Source organism: Narcine bancroftii, chromosome 3 (genome assembly GCF_036971445.1).
Source record: "Narcine bancroftii isolate sNarBan1 chromosome 3, sNarBan1.hap1, whole genome shotgun sequence".
NCBI classification, from domain to species: Eukaryota; Metazoa; Chordata; class Chondrichthyes; order Torpediniformes; family Narcinidae; genus Narcine; species Narcine bancroftii.
Window position 1 is genome coordinate 104,164,818 of NC_091471.1, and position 23,798 is coordinate 104,188,615.

The following is a 23,798-nucleotide window of genomic DNA, read 5'->3' on the forward strand; positions in this document are numbered from 1 at the left end:
CTTTTACTCCAAAGCTGTTTTTCCTCAAAACTCAAATGCAGAGTAGTAGATATCAAGCACTTCAATTATCTCTCTAAAGCTCAATATGTGCCATCCTCATCACTTTATAGCCCAATCTTTTTTTTGCCTTTGGAACTTGTATTTTGTTAATGATACCCATTTAAATGCAAATTGTTAGTAAGGATGATCTCTACAAATGGCAACACGGTTTATGTAGCAGTTAGCACAACACCTTTACAGCGCCAGTGATTGAGACCCAGGTTTGAATCCCATGCTGTTTGTAAGAAGTTTGTAGGTTCTCCCCATGTCTGCATGGGTTTTCCATGGGGGTTCTGGTTTCCTCCTATTGTTTGAAATGTATGTATGTATGAATGTCTAAATTTAAAAAACTATATTTAAAAAATACTCAGTAATTTGCATTTTATTACTTATGAAAATAGTTTTAAAATTTTCATTAAGAATGTACATTGATGCTTATGAATATCTCTGTGGGAAGATGACCAGATGGCACTCTTCCTTTAGTAATTGAATCAGGCATTGTGATAGGCCACACCAAGTTACTTTTACAGTACCGAGGGTGTAGATTAATTGGGTATAAATTGGGTGGCAAAATGACCTGTAGCCATACTCTATGTCTAAAAAAAATGTTGCTTTACAACCTAACAGTGCAATCATTTGATGTCCTAGACTAGTTTATGGTTGGGGTTAGGATAGTAAGGGACTTTCAAGATTCTGATAGCTGTATGATAAAAGCAATTCTTAAATCTAGAGGGGCTAGACTTCTGGCATTTTGACCTTCTGCACGAAGGTAGCGATGAGAAAAGGTAAGACCAGGGTGATGGTGGACCTTTATGTTGCTGACTGCCTTCTGTTCAAAACTGGTTTCTTTCCAACAGCTATCAAGTTCTTGAACCTTCCATTACACTAATCATGGACTGATCTGACATCAAAGTATTGCAAATTCACTTTTTTTTGCACTAGGATAATTATGAATATTATTGATCCTGTAGCGGCCTGCTAACTGGGACACGACCCGGTACACAAGATGGCCGACGAACATGGCGACCACACAGACCCCGCGGGGGCCAACGACCTTCATCCCAGGTGATAACCTGCATGGCTAGAAACAACAAGCAATGGTAGGAACACCAACCAACCTGGGCCAGAGCTGCTGTGACGACACTCCTGTCACAGGAAGAAAATATAAGTAGAGCTGCCAGTGTAATAAATCAGTCTTCGACTTCAACTTCTTGAGTGTGTGTCATTCTTTCAACACTTCGCAGTAGTGCACACACTACATTGGTGGCCCCAGCAGGTCCCAGCATCTGTTGGACCCAAAGATGATGGACCAAGTAACTCTTCATGTGGTTTCATTGAAGCTGCCAACATTCTGGGCGTCTGCCACATGTGTGGTTTGAACAGGCTGAGGCCCAATTTTACCTCCAGCAGATTACTGCTTGCTCGACCAGGACATGGCAGCAAGGGTCGTCGACTTTCTGTGGCGGGCTCCGGAGGAAGGCAAATATGGTGCCCTCGAGCTCTCATGGTGTGAGTGCGCCATCCGATTGTTGCATATGGACAGATTGGGGGACAGGGCCCTATCTGCCCTCGTGAATGAAATGCTTGCCCTTGTTGAGAGACACAGGTCTTGCCTGCTCTTTGAGCAGATTTTCCTGGAACAGCTGCCCGAGGATATCTGACTCTTGCTCACCACTGAGGACTTCAGTGACCCGAGGAAAGTTGCAGCCCGGATGGACGTGCTCTGGAGAGCGAAGAAAGAAAACGACGCCTCGGTGGAGCAGATTGCCTGGCCCTGCACACAGCCGGCAACAAGGTCGCAGTAAACAGAGAGACAATTGGACCTCCCAACCCAACAGTACTGTTACTATCACAAACGATAGGGTGTGAGAGCCCGTTGTTGCCACCCACCCTTTTCATTTCAGGGAAACAGCATGGCCAACCATCATTAATGGCTGTGGTGGTTGGCCTACCTGACAGCCTACTCCACGTGTGGGACCCTCTATCCAGAAGGCGCTTCCTTGTTGACACCGGCACCGAAATATTGTGTCCTTCCCTCTCGGCTTACGACACCTGAAACGGCAAGCTGGGCCTGGCACTGAGGGCAGCGAACAGCACCACCATACGAACTTTAGGCACCCATACTATCCCCCTCCGCTTCAGCAGCAACCGGTTTGCATGGACACTAACTATTGAGGCTGTGGCGCAACCACTCCCGGGAGCCCACTGCCTGCTGGTGGACCTTAAAGTGTGGCATTTGTGCATGCCAGGACCTTTTGAACAATGTCCCTGGGGGAAGCCAAGTTACCTGCTCCTACCTCGACTCTGTTACTTTATCTGACAACGCATTTACACAGATCCTAGTGGAGTTCCCTTCGATCATCGTGCCACAGTTTTCCTCCGCCGAACTGAGGCACCACATTCTCACTGACGGCCCCCCCGCTCCACACCAGGATGCACCGCCTTCCTCCCTGAGAAGTTCACCCTCACCAAGGAGGATTTTTAAAAAATGGAAGAGCCAGGGATAGTCCAGAACTTTCCCTGCACATGGTACCGAAGGCAAAAGGAGGGTGGAGGCCATGTGGTAACTATCGCTGCGTCACTGAGGCCACCACACCTGGCTGGCACCTCGTGCCCCATATCCAAGACTACTGCTAACTTACTTAGTCGACATCATCAGGAGCTATCATCAGATCCCGGTCCAACTGATGACATTCCTAAAACCACCATCATTACCCCTTTTGGACTTTTCAAGTTCATGAGATTGCTCTTTGGACTAAAGAATGCAGCCCAGACCTTTCAGAGGCTGATAGGTGAGGTGGGCCGGGATCTCCCATTCACGTTCATCTATTTGGACGATATTCTCATCGCCAGCTACAATCACACAGAGCAACGACCCATCTAAGGTGACTGTGCACCTGGCTGCAGGAATTCAGACTAACTATACACCATGCTTAGTCCCAGATCGACTTCCTGGGGTATCAAATTGACAGGCTCAGAGCGAAATTGCTGCCCATAAAGGTAGAGGCTGTTCAGCACTTCGCCAAGCCCCGCACAGTGAAGGGGTTGAAAGAATTTGCCAGTATGATTAACTTTATCACCGATTCATACTGGAAGCTCCCCCTTTTCGCGCTCATGGCGGAGAAAGGTATAGTCAATTCCTGGGATAATGAGGCCTTGGAGACGTTCCAGAAGGTCAACGATGCACTAACCAATGCCACTCTTCTGGTGCACCTCAGACGAGAGGCACCAGTGCTCTCACAGTAGACACCACCAGCACAGTGGTAGGAGGCATACTGGAGCAATTCATGAAGGGCAATGGCAGTCCCTGGCCTTCTTTAGCAGGCACCTCTGGCAACCCGAACTCAAACACAGCACCTTTGACCAGGCGCTGTACCTGGCAGACAGGCACTTCAGATATTTTTTGGCAGGGAGACAATTCAGGGACTTTACAGACCATAAACTATTAACCTTTTCTTCCATAAAGTGTCGGACCCATGGTCGGCCAGGCAGCAGTGTCAACTCTCATATATGTCTGAATTTACCACAAGACATTCAACACATCGTGGGTAATACCAACGTAGTTGCCGATGCATTTCCCGCCTGTGATTGAGTCCATCCAGGCCTTGTCCCAGACTATTCAGCCCTAGACAGGGCACAGCAGGAAGACCCTGAGATCCTGCCATACAGAGCGGCGGTTTCCGCGCTCAGGCTGGAGGATGTTGCTATTGGCCCTGGTAACCAGATGCTTGTCTGTGACATCTCCACCACCAAACCCTGCTCTATTGTGCCGGCAGCATGGAGAAGGTAGGTTTTTGACATGGTGCACAACCTGGCGCACCCAGCCATCAGAACTTCTGTCAAAATGGTGGCCAGTAGATTCATCTGGCATGCCCTCCGAAAACAGATTAGTTAGTGTGCCAAGACCTGCACGCTCTTACGGATGTCCAAAGTGCAGACACATGTCAAGGTGCCCCCGCCAGGCTTTCGAGCCAGCGCGATGTAGGTTCAGCCACTTCTATATTGACATTGTAGTGCTGGTACTGGTCTCCCACGGGGTGAGATATCTTCTCACCATGATGCTCCACGAGGTGGGTGGAAGCGGTTCCGCTGGCTGACGCAACCACTGAGACTTGCGCCAGGGCACTGATTAATACCTAGGTGTCGAGATTTGGAGTGCTGGAGCATGTGATCTCCGATAGAAGTACCCAGTTCACATAGGGAGTCTGGGCAGCGCTGGCCAATTTTCACCACATTACCACAAAAGCCATGGATTCATTGAGAGACATGTACAGACAATTAAACGCACTCTCACAAAGTGTTGAGAGTCAAAGGAAGATCCCTATCTTGCCCTTCTGTCACTGCGAGCCACGCCTTTGAGGGCTGACATGAAATCCCTGGCAGAGCTTCTGAATGGCAGAAAGTACAAGACAACCCTGCCAAGCTAAATCCATCCACCAGACGACCAAGAGGAAACAAGAAGAACGTTGACTATCATACAAGAGGAAAGTTGTCAATATTACAATAAACATGCACAAACACTACCAGAACTCTTCCGAGGGCAGTATGTGCATGTTCAAGAGCCAGAGATAAAAACCTGGAGTCCAGCAAAGATTGTTAGAGAATCTGGTAGGAGCTGAGACGAAACAGGACCCACACTCACCCAACCCCAAATCTGTCACGGAAAGCACCAGAAGCACCAGCAGCTTCTAAAAATCCAACAACTTGTGAAGGAATGCGAGTAGAAATCCCAACCAACAACACTGTAACAACTAACAGCAAGCAACAGGAGAACCAAGGCAAACAATACCACCACCCACAACCGTACTAACACCACTGAAGCAAATAGACGCAACAAGGTCTACAAGGTGCAGAAGCAACATTCTACCACCAGTGCGAGTCCGCTGAGAAGAATATAAAACTGCATTTGTATAATTAGAATATTTAATTCTTAATGGCGTGCAGGTAAAGAAGTAACAATTTATTTTTAAGAAACTTAAATCTTTTAATTTTTAGACTTTTTTAAAGAAGGAGGGATGTTATATACAGTGGAAACTTGGGACTATTTTATGCTGGAGCATGAACACTGCAAGACTGTAAGAGCTGCATCACACTTGAGTGGTGAGCAGGCTCAGTGAGACACATTGTAAGAGCCACATCACACTGAGTAGTGAGCATGCTCAGTCTGACAGTGTATTCATACATGACCAGCAGCCAGAGATGTGAGTAATAGTTGTGCTATAAACTTACAAGCTTCTCTGAGTGTTTATTAAGACCTCTGATGGTACAACTGAGGAGAGCTCCACTATACCACGCTTACCACCCTCAGGCCTACGGGTTGGTGGAGCAGTTCCATAGGGACCTAAAGGCAGCCTTGATGGCTAAGCTCAAGGGGCGCAACTGGGTAGATGAGCTTCCCTGAGTCCTGGGAATCCACACTGCAGTGAAAGAAGATTTCAAGGCCTCAGCAGCCGAGATGGTGTATAACACGCTATTGGTGATACCAGAGGAGTTCTTGGCTTCTGCCAAGGACCCAGAGGACCTGATAGCCTCATTGACTAAGCTGAGGGAAAGACTGAGTTCTCTCGCCCCTCCCCAGCCTCCTCCGCATGGTAGGGCCAAGTCCTATGTCCCAAAAAATTTAGAGAAATGTAAGTACATTTTCATTCGGAGGGGCCACACTGGATACCTCTGCAATGGCCATACAAGGGGCTATATAAAGTAGTCAGACACAACAGGTTGACGTGTGCTGGATATCGGTGGTAAGGAAGAGACTCACCATCGACCACTTCAAGCCAGCACATCTGGACATTAGCCAACCAGTCACCGCTCATTCCCCGTGACACAGAGGTAGACCACTGAAAATGGCGAACAGCACTCCAATCGCTGGTTTTGGGGGGCATCATGTAGCTGCTCGCTAACCGGGATGAGACCTCGTACACAGGATTATCGACAAACGCTGCGACTGCGTAGATCCTGCAGGGGCCAGTGACCTTTGTCCCAGGTGATAACCTGCATGGCGGGAACAACGAGCAATGGCAGGAATGCTGACCAATCCAGGGCCGGCACTGCTGTGATGTCACTTCTGTCGTAAGCAGTGGGAAGAGAATATAAGCAGAGCTGCCAGTCCAATAAATCAGTCTTCAACTTCTTGGATCTGTGTCATTCTTTCCACACTTGGCAGTAGCATGCCCGCTACAATCTATTATATTCATTATCTATTTTTAATTTCATTATGAATACTGTTGTAGTTTTTAAAGTATATAATGGGCTGCAGCAGTTTTGGTGCATATGTACTGTACATTGTGCAATGTATATGACAATAAACTTATCATTTTTGAGTTCTTACATACGGAAGATATCATCAATGGATTGGAGGTCAATGCCCATGATGGACTTGGCTAGGTTTGTCACATTCTCCAGATTTTTTTCTTTCTGGACATTTGAGTTACCAAATCAGACTGTGATACACCAGTGTGAATATTTTTCACAATGCAAATGTGGAAATTTAACAGAGTACTTGATGCCCAAATCTCCTCATATGTCATAGAAATTAGAGATTTTGGTATTTTTGTAAGCATAGCAGTTTGCATAACAGGAGAGGACCATATAACCATTTGTTTAGATTTCCAGTACTGTTGGTGAAGCCAGAGCTTCAAAAAATGACTTTATTGCAATTTACCCTTCCTTTGCAGGTTTGACTAAATTGGAAATACATTACACTTACCAAACATTAATTATATACAGGTGCTTACAATGGTCAGACTTGAAATTTTTAAAAATTACAATTGTTCGAATACATACCTTCAATTTCGAATTCTGATGTGTTCCTGTGCTTGTGATATGCAGTACGCTACTCTCTCGCGATGCTGGGTGATGGTAGCATTTGCGCAAGAGTATTGTACAGCATACTCTCTAACAATGCTGAACCAACCAAGCTCAGTCTCTATATTGATCACGCGAACAAGTGAAATTGATGATCCTGCCGCTTTAATATCTCCACCATCCTTGCCATCCAGCAATTAATTTTAGTTCAATGCTTTAAACATTCTTCATGCCCAGTGTGCTTTCAGCTGTGTATGTTAATAGTTTTTTCAGTGTGGAATAAAGGTATTCAAAATTTAATTATAAAAAGGTAGGTGCGAAATCTTTTTAGACTTAAGATTTTTTTGACTTACATTGTAAGTTGAGGAGCACATGAATAAATATTATGCACATGTATTTCTTTATATAATTTTTTTGTAATAAATTGTGCATGTAAAAATATAATTTTTTTTCATGCTTGTGGCTCTCAAACATCTGAAGTTTATCAGATGTGGCTCTTGTGTTAAGGACATTTGGCCACCCCTATGCTATACTATTTTAAATTTAAACATACAGCACGGTAACTGGCCATTTCGGCCCATAAGCCAATGCCACCTAATTACACCCGATTGACCTACACCCTCAGTATATTTTTGAATGGTGGGAGGAAACTGGAGCCCCCAGGGAAAACCCACACCGACATGGGGAGAACGTACAAACTCCTTACAGTATGGGATTCAAACCCTGGTCCCAGTTGCTGGCGCTATAAAGGTATTGCACTAAATGTGCTGCCAAAAAAATTATGGCATGCTTCATGAATTTGCATGTCATCTTGTTTGTTATTCCTTGAAGTGATGTCAAGCTACTAATGCACAAAACTAATTTCCTTTCTTCCTTTCCTCTCTTCTTGCATTCCTGTGAGTGGCTTCCTGAGTGGCTGTTCTTGGCCTAAATTACTTTACTTCAAATTGGTCATTTCAAACTTCCTGAAATTTAAAGTGGTAGCGGGCTGATGTTGTTTTCTTTCTTGATTTTTTTTCTCTTAAAATTTCACATTACTTCACAAGAATTTTGGGAAATAGATATTACTCCATGGCCATTTGCAAGACCTTCAGGAAAATCATGGCAAATAATGTGTGATGTTAAAATCTCAGTTGATATAAATGATTTGCTTTCAGATGCAGATACAAAATTCATCACTGTCAAGAATTTGTTAATTACCAAAATGCTGTTGTGTTTTGTATTTTGTTTCATCTGCAGAATTTGATTTGCAATTTAATTTTAAAATATTTTGTAATGTAAAACATTCCTTTAATTCTGCAACTGATATGAAAAGTGCATTATTGCACTTTTACAAATGATTGTATCATCAGTTTTTAATTAAACTATTAAAATTTCAGTTACATTTTAGACAATTTTCTCTCGAGAAAAGGAGTATTGATATAGCTAAGGGTGATGCAATTTGGGATATTGCACATTACCACATACTGCACTTTTTTATGTTAATAGATTAACATTTGTATGCTGAGACATGCAATATTTTTTGCCATGTGCATTTTACCTAAACCTTGCATCAATATTTCTATGATCCATTTTCTGTATGCTTCATTGTTGGTGCAGAACAAAGATCCTTGTGGATAAGGATGAACATTAATTTGTAGATTAAGTTTTAGCAGATATGTTGGTGTTTTTTTTAATGAATGTAGCAAGTTGAATAAGTATCCATAGATTTTATTTTGTTGTTAAAAAGGCTGAACAGTTTAAGAACTCAAACTAGCAACATCTGACTTTGTGGTATGGGTTTTTAAAGTCCAATCAGAAATCAAAGCAACTTCTGATCTACTCCAGATTTTTATTTGACATTAATATGAATTATTTTTATTAATGACTTCCAAAATACATCCAACATCACAAAAGTATGGGTAAATTGTTCCTCTGATCAGCAGTAATCTTAGAATATTTCAGTTCCTGGATTACTGAAGATATTTATTTCTATTGTTGTATTACCCATATTTACTTGGCTTGTTTCTTTCTGACGAGTCAACTTGAGAAATTCAACATGGAAATTTTCTGCAAAAATTTTGCAATGGTCTCGATAAATTAAATGCAGCCAGGGTATTTCTACTGAGGTTAAGTGAGACAAGAACAAAAGGACATGGGTCAAGGGCAAAATATTAGATGTTTCAGGGGAACATTAGAAGAAACTCCTTCATGCAGATAATGTGGAACAACCTGCTAGCTGAGGTGGTGAATATGGGCTTGATTTTGACATTTCAGAAAAATGTGGATAGGTACATGGATGGTTGAGGTATGGAGGGCTATGTTCTGTGTGCAGGTCTTTGGGATTTGGCAGAAAAATAGTTTGGCACAGACAAGATGAGGTGAAGGGCCCAATTCTGTACAACAGTGTTCAATATTTCTATGATCTATTTTCTGTATGCTTCATTGTTGGTGCAGAACAAAGATCCTTGTGGATAAGGATGAACATTAATTTGTAGATTAAGTTTTAGCAGATATGTTGGTGTTTTTTTTAATGAATGTAGCAAATTTGAGAACTTGCAAAATTCCAGATTGGTAGAGTTACTATTTTATTGTCCTGCTGCTTTGTGTACTTGGAATATAACAACAGAAAGACAGGGTCAACCATAAGTGAAATTTTAAAATCTGCTGACATTGTAGTAAAAACACACAGAAATGTTGGATGAACTCAGCCGACCTCGCAGCATCCATAAGAGGTAAAGATATATTACCGATGTTTTGGGCCTGAGCCCTTCTTCAAGGAAAAGCAAAAAACAGGTAGGCATCTTAATTAAAGATGGGAGAGAAAGGGGGAAGAATGTGAAGGGGAGGAGTCCAGATCAACAGCCAAAAGGTGTTAATTGGATTTGATAAGAGGAAAGTTGAGAATTGATTTTGGTTTTGTGAATGGAGACTGTTGTGAGTGAAGAAACAGGTTTGGTCGGTCTCAAAGGCAAAGACTCTGAACACAGTTTTGATGTAGGGAAGGATTTTATTTACAGAAGGCAACTGATGCAGAGCGCACACACACACACACACACACGCACACACACACACACACACACACACACACACACACACACACACACACACACACACACACACACACAATGAACTGGTACATACAATGATCGGAAAAATCACTACGACGTCCCACCACCCCTCAACTCAGTGCAGACACAGCTCTATGCTATAATGGACACTAATTAAATGCTCCCAACCCTTTTAACAGTGCACATCTTACCAACAATTTCTCCAGTACCCTTCCACATTTCTAGGCCAGGAGTGAGGCAGGGTGGTCCCAAGCTGGCAAAAAGAGAGAATAAAGAGCACATGGCACCTTTATAGTGCTGGAGAGAAAAGCCCACAACATTTACTGGGGGCCAATAGCTCAGTGACAGGAGGGTTAATCTAATTACAGCAGCTAATGGCCCAAGGCCAGGTACAGGTAGGCTGGAGAGTGGTGTCCAGGTAATTTATGTGTGGCCAACAGCAAGATGTGCACTAATGGGTGGGGTGGAACCAAACCTTGATTGACATCTGGTGTGTCCTCTGACTAGGTAGGGGGCAGTGCTGTCACATGACAGCCACAACCCTTCCCAATACAGAGAGAAAAGAAGGAAGAGAGAGAGAGAACAAGATGGGGAAGAAGAAGGGGCATTTCTTAATAGAAACCGGAGAAGTCGATGTTAATGCCATCCAGTTGGAGAATGCCCAGATGGAAGATGAGGTGTGGTTCTGCCAATTTGCGGGTGGTCTCAGTATGGCAGTGCATGACCAGGGACAGACATGTCAGCAAGGGAATGGATGAGGAATTGAAATGGGTGGCTACTGGGTGATCCACGCTGTGACAGTGTGCAGAGCCAAGGTGTTCAATGAAACAATCTCACGGACTGTACCCAGTCTTTCCAATGTAGAGGAGACGACAATGGGAGCACCAAATGCAATAGATGACCCCTGCAGATTCACTTGGAAGGACAGTTTGGGCCCCCAAATGGTGGTGTGGGAGGAGGTGTGAGGGGAAGGGAAGCATCTTCTGTGGTCATAGAGGTAGGTGCCAAGGGGACAATTAGTAGGGAAGGAGGAGTGGTCAAGGGAGTCACGGAGGGAGTGGACCCTGCAGAAGGTGGAGAGGCGAATATGCGTCTGGTGGTGGGATCATGTAATGGGAGCAGAAATGGTGGAGAAGGATATGTTGGACATGGAGACTGGTGGGGTGGTAGGCGAGGACACGGGAATCTTGTTTTTATTGCGCGGGCAGGCAGAGGGGGCCAGGCAGATGTGCAGGTAATGGAGGATTTGTGGGTGAGGGCTGAATTGATGATGGTGGAGGGAAACCATATTGTTTGAAGAAGGAGGACGTCGCTGATGATCTGGCATAGAAGGCCTCATTTTGAGAACAGATGCAACAAGGTCAGAGGATAGGGTATGAAGAACTATAGTCACGGTAGCTGTGGGTTGGTGGGTTTTTGAGAAATTGTCTCCCAAGATGGTGATAGAGAGATTGAGAAATGGGAGCATGTTGCTAGAAATGGACTGTGAATTTGAGGTTGGGTGGAAGTTAGCAGCAAAGAGGATAAAGTTGATGAGCTCAACACAGATACATGAGGCAGCACTCTGAAGTGCCAGTTAATGAAGAAACTGAAGGGTGTGTAGTTAACCAGAAATCATGGCTTTTATTAGTAGAAACTTAGTAATACAATAATGATTGATAATGGGTGCATACACAGTTATAGACACACGTTCAATGTCAGGAGAGCAGACTAAGCACAGCGAAAGACTGACAGCAAGACACAGATTCATCAGACACCCAAATAGTTGTATATTTAGTAGAGGAAGAGTTAAAGGGTCTTGTCTGTATAGGGTTGTAGCATGAATTGCTCCATGTAGCCAAGAAAAAGTTAAGCATGGCTGGGGCCCATGCAGTACCCATGGTTACCTCTTTGACTTGGAGAAAGTGGGATGAGTCAAAGGAGAAGTTATTGAGTGTGAGGACAAGTTCTGGCAGCCAGAGGAGGGTGGTGGTGGAATGGGACTTGTTGGATCTTTTGTTAAGAAAGAAACAAAGAGCTTTGAGGACTTTGGTTTAGTAGTTGAAGTGATTGGATGTCCATGGTAAATATGAGGAGGTTGAGTTCAGGGAACTCGAAGTTGTTGAACTGATGAAGGGCATGTAAAGTGTCCCGGAGTTAGGTGGGGAGGGACTGAACCAGGGAGGATAAGACAGAGTTGAGGTAAGTGGATATCAGTTCGGTGAGGCAGGAGCTCACAGAAATAGTCAGTCTGCTGGGATAATTGAGTTTGTGGATCTTGAGTAGGAGGTAGAAATTGGCGGTACGGGATTGGTAAACAGTGAAGGTTGGAGACCATGCTAGGGAGGTGACCAGAAGTGTATGACTTCAGAGATAATGTGAGTACAGTGGTTTGATGAGTTTTGGTGAGATCCTGTTGGAAAGTAAGAGGAGTTGTCTGGCTTCAGAGTGCCAGACCACAACAGTGCCACCCTTCTCTGCTGGTTTAATGTTAAGGTTAGGATTGGTGTGGAGAGAGTGGACGTCCAGGTGTTCCAAGGGGATGAGATTGGAAAGTGAGGGGAATGTCCGTCAATACGGTTGATATCTAGGCAGCAGTTGGAAATATACAGTGTAGCAGAAGTCTACAACTAGGTGTCCAGGAGGAAGATTTAAAGTGGGAAAAGGGGTCAGTAGTAGGAAGTGGAGAAGCCTAGTGTGGAGACAGAGCCGATGGAAGAAGAGTTCAGCATCTTGGAGTGTGTGGAATTCATTGAGGTGTCGGTGAGGGGGAGGATGAAGCTTTCTGACTCCGAGAAAGGAAGGTAAGATAGGATGGTGATGACTAGGCAGGGATTAGGGGGAGTGTCAATGGAGTGGAAGGTACTTGGGGGTGGGGTGGAGGGAGGAGGATGGGGTGGATCAGGAGGTAGACCATCTTGTTCTTCCCCCTTTCTCTCTAGTCTTTAATTAAGAGGCCTGGCTGCTTTTACTTACATTTTGAGAAGGGATCAGGCCTGAAATGTCATATGGATGCTGCGAGATCAGCTCGGTTCTTACAGCATTTCTCTGTGTGTGTTTTTACTACCACTGATTAAGATCGTGCCTAATTCACATTCTTGTATTGTTACTTTATCTCTACTCGTACTCCTATTTTATTTTATTTCTCTTCCAAGAATATTCTTGTATTCTGGTGGGCTCGATCTGAAGTAATTTTTAAATTTAAAATTAGACATGCAGCATGGTAACAGGCAATTTTAATATGGTTGATCCATATCTAGTTATAAAGTTGAGCAAGTATTTGACATTCAAATGGCAGGGTTATAACTTGAATCTGCTATGGGAATCGGGTATCAGAACTAGGATTGGTGAGGTTGCTGATGGCGAGCAGCGATCTCGAAGAGCTTTAGGTATTGATATCTTCCTAATCACATTGGCATTTGGAATAGGATACAATTTGTGACTTGTGTCCCTCAAGCTTGAACTGGATGGGAATCTTTGCGACTGCGGAGGATATGGGAGAACATGACGTAACTTCAGAAAAGGAGGCAGGATCCAAGGATACTCAATGTCTCTGAAGAAACTCTCTTTTGCTTCTCTTTCTTGTCTTGATAGTAATGCTGGACTAGTGGTGGAATGGGACTAGTGGTGTGTGTAGGTGGGGGTGGGGCGTTGTACAGGGAAAACAAATTTTGTGTGCATGACAAAAAGGAAATTCTGATGTTTTGGTGTCTGGCTCAACGGTGCTGATTTCTGCAATAGCATACAAGGGCTTTGTTATGGTTGTTTTTTCTAGAATAATGACTTTACGTGGGATTAACGTTTAACTGACTTTATTTTACTGAGGCTGCTTTAACAGACTACAACTGACAACCCTTCGTAGGTCATTTCCTGTTTCCACCCAACCACATGCATGGCAAATGTAGTTTTACTTGGACTATTCATAACAACACATCTTTCCCCTTTTAAAAGAAACAATAACTGAAACACAATACTATATCAACATAACAAGTGTTCTAACAGAGTATGTACAAGATACAGTAGACTGGACAGCTATTAGTTTTGCAACAATTACAAAATAAGTCTTCATTTAACAAGCAAGACTATTCTTAAAGTGGTACTACTTTTCTTTTGAAGTTTGACTGGGCTAAATTACACACCAGCAAAAATGTCAGCCAGTCACACAAACACTGAACTATTTAAATGTTGCAGCAGAACTTATCCTTTTATCTGAATTACAGATTTCTTGCCTACACTGATTGGCAGTGTAGGTGGACTGACAGATCCAACTCTCTACCCATTCTTTGGATATTTTCACCTGCTCCAGTATTTCCAGCGCCGTCTCTTTCCCTGCTTCAAACCCTTCAGTTACAATTCTGGGATGCAAACCTTTTGAACTGTACAGATCACCTTGTTCCAGCAGTTCATGAATAATGAGCACATTGAATGTGGTGCCATAGCCAGTCACGTCATCCTGAGCCGTAGCCACTTTAGCTATTAAAGAGGCAGTTGGATGCTGAATTTACATTTCTTGTATCACCACATTACGATCTTTGATAAACTTGACATCTCCAGCACCAGATACCAATATTTTCAGGGTACCTCTTGAATACTGTGCTGTGCTTCCATTATAGTCAGTTTACTCTGTAGGTCTTCCAGCTCAGCATGGATTTTCTGTAGAATTATTTGGGCAAGTGACTTGTTGCAAGCTGTGTATTTGCATAGTTTATTGTCCAAGTTCTATTTGTAGTTTCTTCTATTGAAGTTTTCTTGGGACATTAACAATACTCGAGAGTTTCTGCCATTTGACTGTTAACTTTGCTTAAAGTCTATTAAAGGTTGTTGAAAATTTTCAATCTTCTGATTTTCTTTTTCTTCCATCATTTCCATGTATTCTTTCATGTCTCAAGCAGCGTGATAGCCTTCCTTAATTGAACATTTTCAGAGCTGGCATCATATCTATGCTGTAGTTTATCCTGTGATTGCTCCATCCTCGACTGCTGATGTTCCACAGTTGCTATACGCTCAATGAGATGCCCCATTTTCTTTCTCTTGTTTCTTCAATGTAGCAGTCAATGTATCCACTTCAAACTGATTCTCAGTCACTTGTATCTCAAGTCTGTTACTGTTAAATTATCAATTTTGATATTTGCCTGGTCCATTTGGGTTTCCATTTCTTGTTTAATGTGTTCATATCCATTAAGAGAAGACTTTAATTTCTCTTTCTGGTGGGAAATTTCAGATTCAAGAAGCATCTTTTATGTCATTCTCTTTTTCTCCATTGTTTCAAATTTCTGCTGGACCTCCATAAACTCCATTCTTAGATCTTCATATTATTTTTTTTAGTTGTTGCTTTTCATTCACTGTCACTGGAACAATCCATTCCATTTCACCACCAGCAGTAGTCTGCAATGAATCCATGAAGAATTCCTCCATTTCTTCATCCACTGTGAATACCTTTCTTTTGGTATCTCCTGCTTTGCAGCACTTTCCAAAATGATTCTTCTTCCCACGTTTATATCAGGACTTTCCAAAGACAGGACACATATTTGGAATGCCTCTACCTTTGCACCTTCTGCATTTGCTGCTTGAGCTTACCACTTTGCTTTTTTGTGGCTTTGGGAAACTCCTGGTGCTCTGCTTATCTGTTTCCATCACATGCACTGGCCTATCTTGTGCAGCTCCTTAGCTTGTGCTCTTGTGAACTTTCCTGTCTTACACAAATTCACAGCCTTTTCAAGTGTGTGAAGCTTGGCTAAGCATTGGTCAAAGCTGGTCACAGGAGAAAAACTTGAATCTCTCAAATGTGACATTTTTACTTGGAACAAAATGTTCTTCAAATTTTGTCATCAGAGTTGTCTTCAGAGTGTCCAACGTGAAAGCTGTCTCATCAATTTGAAAATTGTTATAGATGTCCAAGGCATCTTCACCCATTATGTGCAGAAACATAGACGCTTTCTGTTTTCCATTGGTCTCTCCCATTCCACCAGCTTCTAAATAAATGTTGAATTGATGTTTAAGTGTTTCCAATGATCGGCTAGATTGCCAGTAAACAGCACTGGTGTGGGAGGACTTATTCAAGCTTATGAATTATTATCTTCTCTTACTCACTCAGACACTTCTGATACCATGTTATGGTTGTTTTTTTCAAGAAGAACAACTTTGCGTGGTTTTAACCGACTTTATTTTACTTGAGCTGCTTTAACAGACTAACACTAACAACCCTTCAAATGTCACTTCCTGTTTCCAGCCAATCATGCAAATTGTATGCTGGGAAGTATAGTTCTACACGAAGACACATAACAACACAGGCCTGATTTCTGTGTTCTCTTCCAGCTCACTGGGATCATAGATCCTGTGCTCCCTTTCATTTACCAGGTTCACTGGATACTTTATAATTCTACTGTGTAAGATATTAAAAAAATAGTGCATGATAAGTTTATTGAAGTATAATATAATTACATTCATTAGTCTTGAAGATCTCCAGCAACCTCCTGACAATTTTGCTGCACTTTTTTTTGCTATCCAAAATATAGTACTGGAATGAATGTGGGGTTCAATAAGTTTATGCACCTTATTAAATTATTACTTTAAACAGCATTTAGATTATACAAGATTAATATTTAATAATATATTGGTAACAGAACTTTTGTTTTAAAATCTTTTTTTCCAGAAAAAACACAAAAAGGGCAGCATTGATTTACAAAAAATCAAGTGTGCAGAAATTGTGAAGCATGACTGTAGCCCCATTCCTTGTCAAAACAAGTATCCTTTTCAGGTACGTCAATCATTGTTTATTTCTAACTTCTGGTGTGATTTTTATTGTTGTTGTTCTAGGGGTCTAGGTGACATTTCAAAGCCATAATTATCCAGTCCTCTGCAGTTTAGAATAACTTTTTTTCCAGCCTCGTTTAAGGTAGGGAGCAGTTTCCACGATCATAACTTAAGTGAGAGGGCAAGGAAAGATCTGGAAGATGGAATACAATATTGGTAAATATGTGGTTATCTACTTTGGAAGGAAAAATAAAAAAATATCAGTTATTATTTAAATTATGAAAGCTTTCCTTAGTTGACAAAATATATACTGGATTTGGAGGTGGTGCAGAAGATGCTTACCAGGCTGACTACAGAGATGAGCGATTGAGTCACCTGGGACATCAAGAGCTGGAATTCAAAGTATGAGAGAGGATCTTATAGTGACATAAATAAGTAAGATAATGAGAGATAAGATAGAGGCAGGAATGTTTCCACTAGTAGGTGAGAGTAGAACTAAGAAATGTGGTCTCAAGATTTGGGGGAGTAAATTTAGGGCAGAGATGAGAAGGTTCTACTTTTCCAGAGAATAGTGAATCTGTGGAATTCTCTGCCAAAGGAAGCAGTAGAGGCTTCCTCATTAAATCTATTTAAGACACAGAATGATTTACACATAGAGAAAGGGAATTAAGGATAGCGGGGAAAAGACAGGTGGATAGAGGGGAGAACAATGCTAGATCAGCCATGATCTTATAGAATGGCAGAGCAGGCTAGATAGGTCAAATGACCAACTCCTGCTCCTATTTATTATGTTCTTACATTACCACAGTGGTAGTATGAAGGGAGACCAGAAGGAATTGTTTGGCGGGGGTGGGGGGTGTGTTGAAGCAAGAAGAACAGAAGACTCCAGTGGAGAGATTCGGGTGGAAAGAGATGGAGCCAAAGAGGAGCAGGGATGAGAATAGTTGGTGAAGGGGATTTTAAAAAGAAAAGGAGGCGAGGAGAGAGAAAAGGGGGAAGAGCAGAAGTGGTATGGAAAAAGAGAGAGGGGATGTAACATGAGAAAATTCTATGTATTGTTAAAATGTAGACTGCCTTGGTGGAATATGAGCTTTGCTCCTCTGGTTCACATTGGTCCTTACTGTAGTAATGGAGAAGCATCAGGCCAGATAGATCGGTGTGGGAGTGGGAAGGGGGTTCAAATAGCATTCAACTGGGAGTTCAGGATGGCCATTGCCAACAGAGCATAAATGAAATAGTCTTTGAGTCTGCTCTTGATCTCCCTGGGAGTTCATCAGGAATACCAAATGCAGATGAGGTTAGAAGAGTTGTATTTGTATATTTTCCTCATGTGGAAGTGTTGTTTGGGACCTTGAATTATGGTGAGTCAGGAAGTGTAAGAGCAGGAACTGAACTTCCTGCAGTTGTAGAGGAAAGTAATTGGGTTGGGGGAGGGGGGGTTCACAGAGTAGTGGGTGCAGGCAGATGAGTGGACAAAGGGATGATCCCTGTGGCAGGCAGAAAGAGGTGTGGAATGGTAAATTTGACTTGTGGTTGGGTTTCATTGCAATTGGCAGAAATGGCAGAAGATGTTTTGAATGCAGAGTGGTGGGCTGAAAGCTGTGGGCAAAAGGAGCCAATTCTGGGTTTGTTTGGAGGGAGAAGGGTAAGAACAGAGGTCTGAAAATTGGAGGAAAAATCTGTGATAGAATGTTTCTTTTGCTTGTATTTCCCTTTTAATTGGTCATACTTGTTTAAATGCTAGTCTTGGGCCCACTGAATATAAAATGTAATCAACAAATCTTTCTGTTTATGGTTTCAAAAAATTCTTCATGCAATAAATATTGCAAAATTTATTTTTGACTGCAAGTTAATTTCTCGACATACACAGCACATGCAGCTGTGAATTGTGATCCTTATGATGTTACTGCGGGTGAATTTCTATATTTTTATGTATTGGCTTCTGATTCTGGAATTTGCGTTTATTTATTGATATTATTGAAGCTTGCCATCGGCTTTGAGGAAACTTAAAACTAGTCTTTTCAACTTGATTAAGAGGATATTAAATCAAGACTAGTTAAAGTGAACAGGCAAATTATACCAAGGGATCAGTTAACTGAGATGTAGTGCCAGATATTTAAGGGAATCTTTTGGAGTACTTAGAATGAACATATTTCAACAAAGAAAAATTCCAAGGAGAGGACACTACATTCCATGGTTAACTAAAAATGTTAAAGATAGTTTGAATTTTAAAGTGAAAGGCTATAATTGTACAAAGATGGGGTTACGATTGGAAGACTGGACAGAATATAAAAAAATAGCAAAGATTTATAATGAATAAAGCCATCCAGAAATGTAAAAGTAGATTGTAAGAGTTTTGAGAGACTTAAAGGGAGCTAGTAAAGTGAGCATTATTTCTGTAGAAAATGAGTTTGGGAATTAATATGGAAAACAAGGGGACATCAAGCAAAGAGGATGACTAGAGAGAGGATATCACCACTCAAGGACAAGGCAATTTATGCTTGAGTAAGAGGAATTAGGAGAGGTAGTAAATTAGTACTTTGCTTTGGTATTTAACAAGGAGAAGGATGGTGATGACGGGTGTGAGGACACGGTCTTAATCTGGCACCATCAGGTACCCCTCTGATCACCACTGACCACCAACAGACCCCCCCCCCCCCCCCACCAAATGACTGGTACCTTAGGGGCCCCTGAGCCTGCAGCTGACCACTCTCCACCCTTGGCTATTGTTGTCACCCACAATGCACCAGCATCACCACCACACTCCCTTACCCCTTCACCTGTTTCTCCCCCCCCACCCCCGACGAACTATAATTGGTGACAACAGGCTAACCCCAACCCCACAAGCTGCTCAGGGTGCTATGGCAGCCCCCCCAACCATTACCATGCCATTTGCTGCAGCAAAGGAGACCCACTGAAAGATTTAATCTGTAAAATGTATATTTGTTTCATTTTCTTTTCTTCTCACCCTCTGGACTCTTCTTAAAAAAGAGGGGTGAGCTATGATTAGCTGCTGCTGGCTGGACTCATGAGACCGATCCTACCCATGCATGCTTCCCATTTCATTCTGCCTTGATCACTCAATGAGCTTGACGGCTGTTCCAATCTATAGTTAATAAAAGCCTATGAGTTCACAACTTCAGTCTTTTCTGATTATTGATGGTGCATCAATCCTAAAGATTGACCTCTAGTACAGAAGGATGAAGAGGGACCTCTTAGAGGTATTTTGAATTCTGAAAGGCCTGTACAGAGTAGATATAGCAAGGATGTTACCCAAGGTAGGGGATTTTAGGACAAGAGAGCATAATTTCAGGATAAAATTTAAAACAGAGATGCGGAAAAATATTTTTCGTCAGAGGGATGTGAATCTGCGGAACTTGTTGCCATTGACGGCTGTGGAAGTGAGGTAGTTGGATGTATTTAAGGCAGAGATCGACAGGTATTTGATTAGTCAGGGCATCAAGGGTTACGGGGAAAAAGCCAAATAATGGGCTGAGTGGATGGATGGATGAGCTCATGGTCAGAATGGTGGACCAGACTCAATTGTCCTACTTCTGCTCCTATATCTTGTGATCTTGTATATCAAAATCTTCAGAATATTGAAAATTCACATTTCAATATCCATGTGAATGATATGAGTTGCAGTGAACATCGTAGGAATCGACTCACAAAGGCAGTTTCTGTAAACACTGTGGGGAAGATCATCAGCTTTGACTGAATATTTATAGATTTTATTTTCCAGATATTTACTCTCATGACCCAAAAGTAAAATAGAAATGCAACACATTTTCAGGCTTCACGCATCTTGTAGAAAAGCAGAAGTACTCTCCAGACTCACTTCCATCTTTATTACTTCATTAGTTTGGTTGCTGACAATTGCAGTTTCTAGTCATGTTATTTATGTGTTTTTGTCTAATGTGATGAAATAATGTGGCATCAACATTTCTGACATCTACAATACAAGTAAAATTGGAACAGATGATTGAAGCGTTCTCCAAATAAAGATCTAAATTCTCAAATCTCAGATTGAGATGATTTAATGTCTTGTCTCCAAATCCATCTGCATCTGTTACAACATTCATGATTGTTAATGTAAGTTTTTTAAAACTGAAATTACATTTTCTGATACCAATGTCTGTGCAGTGCTTTTTAGTCTATTTCACAATTCCATTCTTTCCTGTTGTCCCCAAAGTTATTAATTCTCTTTTAGTAATGCATTCAAATTGTTGATGTGTACAATGAACCTGATATTGAACCCAATATTCAGTTTCAAGAAATTCTCATCAATCCCTACTTCTTTCTTTTCAGTTTTCGATGCCTATTGCTAAATTTCTGTCACAGTTCAATCCTATTTTTGGATAAAATAGCTTATAAAGCTACAAAATATTACCACCAAGCTATTTATTGTGTTAATATTGATGGGATTAGAGTTGCTTTGAAAGTAATTATTAGACATAAAGAGGCATCTTTGTTATTTAAGCAGGGTGAAGGGGGAACTCCTCTTGTGATTCTGTGGAAGAATTATGGTGAATATTGAGGAAAGTTAATGCAGTGGTTGTCTCTCAAACCAATTGTGATTTCCACCCACCCCCTTAAACATCAGCTCAACCAAACCTCTGTGTGAATGGATGCAACTTAAGATACATGTGAGTTGCAAGTAAGACCTTTTTTTTGTAGTGGTTATTACAAAAGTCACCAATACACCTAATTAAATAAAGTAGACATGCATGATCAGGTGATGTGTTGTAGCTGCATGATGTGGGGGATGGTGGACCCTGTTGTGATTCCTGGTGACCACATCTGCAACAAGTGTTGGTTGCTCAAGTAACTTGGGTTCAAAATTGATGACCCAAAATCTGAGCTTCATGCACTGTCCTCATTGGGGTGAAGGAGAGGCTCCTGGACACATTGTTTCAGAAGGTAGTCACACCCATTTGAATAGTCACCTCAAATTTGGTCTGTGGACAAAGACAAGAGGGTGTGACTGCAAGTGAGGCAGGTAGTGAGATACGACAGATGATGTTAGAGGAGCCCCCAACCTTGATCTTGTTTGACAGGTCTGAGATTCTCTGTGTGAATGAGCAACCTAACTATGGTGCCATGGTTCAGGAAAACATTAAAGAGGAAGTGAGAAGGGAAAGGTAGTGGTAATCGGGGATAGTATAGTAAGGGGAATAGACAAAAGTTCTCTGTCACAGGGAAAGAGAATCTAGAAAACTGTTGCCTGTGTGGTGCCTGAGTTTGGGGCATCTTATTTGACCTGCAGAGGAATTTGCAATGGGAGGGGAAAGAGCCAGTTGTCATGGTCCATGTGGATACCAGTGGTGGAGATAGAACCAGGAGTTTCAGCTGAGGGAATTTGAGGAGTTATGGACTAAATTAAAAAGCAGAACCAAAAAGTTAGTAATCTCTGGATTACTACCTGAGCCATGTGCAAATTGGCACAGAGTCAAGAGAGTTAAATGCATGGCTCAAGGATTGATGTGGGAAATTGGCACTAGTATTGGGGAGTGGCTTCATCTGAACTTTGATGGAACCCGGATTCTGGTGAAGCACATAACTAGGAATGTGGATTGGGCTTTAAACTAAACAGTGGGGAGAGGGGGGGGGGGGATGCGGTTGGTTTAACAAATTGGAGAGGGATGGATAAAGAGAAAGGTTTGGATAAAGTAAAAGCAAAACAAAAAAAGACAAAAGTAAGAGTGGAATGTATAAAAGTCAAGTGCAAAAGTGGCAAAGATTACTAAATTTTAAAAACACAATGAGCACTTTATCTGAATTGTGTTAAAAACAAGGTCAGTGAACTTGTCGTACATATAAGTACAAAGGGGTATGATTTAATGGCCATTATAGAAACATGGTTGCATGGTGGAAAGGATTGGGAATTAAATATCCAAGGATATCAGGTGATATGGAAGGACAAGTAGGAAGATATGTGAGGTGGGGTAGCACTTTTGGTTAAGGATGAGACAAGGGCAATAATTAGAGATGATATAAGATCTAAGGAACAAATTGTTGAATCCATCTGGGTAGATATTAGGAATAGTAAAGGGTTTTTATTCTAGCTAATCATTTTTTAAAACCATCTGTGAATGACCGAGGTTTTTCTTTTTGGATGGCTACGGGTATTCTTTATTTTTGTGATTTGTTTAGGGAAGATTATCTTGTTTCCTTTGACCAACTTTCAAGCCAGTATGGTCTGCCTAATTTGCATCTGTTTAGCTATTTTCAAATTAGACATTTATTGACTGCTATATTACCTAATTTTCCCCTGCTATATCAATCAGGTAGAGTTGATGCTATTTTTTTGTTTGAACCCCTCCCAGAAGGGTTTAATAGCAATTATATATGATGTTATTAAAATTCCGACCAGTTTTGACAGATAAAAGGGTGTGGGAGCAGGACCTTCAACATCTTTTTCTGCAGAGATGCGCAAAAAGATTCTTAAACTAGTTGATACCTCATCAATACGTGCTTGACACGCCCTTATTCAATTTAAGGTAATGCATAGGGTACTATGTCTAAGAACAAGCTTGTTTATATTTTTCTTAATTTAATCCAATATGTGACAGATGTAGTTCATAAGTGGCTTCATTGACCCATATGTTTTGGTCCTGTCCAGATTTTTAAAGATATCTTTTGTACTCTTTCAGTAATCCTTGCAATTGATTAATGGCCAAATCCCTTATCTGCTCTTTTTGGTGTTTTAGGAGCAGGTGTTACAGGGACATGAGTCCAGTTTCTGCTCATCAGATGATAGCTTTTACTACCCTGGTGGCTAGAAGAACAATTCTTTTTAAATGGAAGGACTCCTCCCTCCAACTTTAGTCCAATGGTCTTCTCAAACTATGGCTGGTTTAAATTTATAAAAAATTAGGTGCCACATTTGATTTTTCTATTAAACTTGAAGAAACTTGACACCCTACTGTTTACTGTGAATGTTCTTTCTTGGTTTGTCCTTCCAAAGTGCAACACCTCATTCTTGTCTGCATTAAATTCTATCTGCCATTTTCAGCCTATTTTTACAGCTTGTCCAGATCCCTCTACAGACTTTGAAGGCCTTCCTCACTGTCCAAAACACCTCCAATCTTAGTGTCATTTGCAGACTTGCAGATCCAATTTACCACATTATCATCCAGATCATTGATATAGATGACAAACAGCAATGATCCC

At 41.7% G+C, this 23,798-nt stretch overlaps 1 protein-coding gene across 8 annotated transcripts in view; it reads left to right on the forward strand.

Annotated features, from left to right (window-relative positions):
- Positions 1-23,798, forward strand: part of LOC138757434 (tyrosine-protein kinase Tec-like) — a 159,489-nt gene that overhangs the window by 67,765 nt on the left and 67,926 nt on the right. For 7 of the 8 annotated variants that reach the window (XM_069924700.1, XM_069924703.1, XM_069924704.1 and 4 more), the window contains one exon: positions 16,525-16,629. In XM_069924700.1, the coding sequence (XP_069780801.1) occupies positions 16,525-16,629 (105 nt within the window). Of the gene's footprint in view, positions 1-1,010; positions 1,140-16,524; positions 16,630-23,798 lie in introns of all 8 variants that reach the window. The other variant, XM_069924706.1, reaches the window with a different exon arrangement.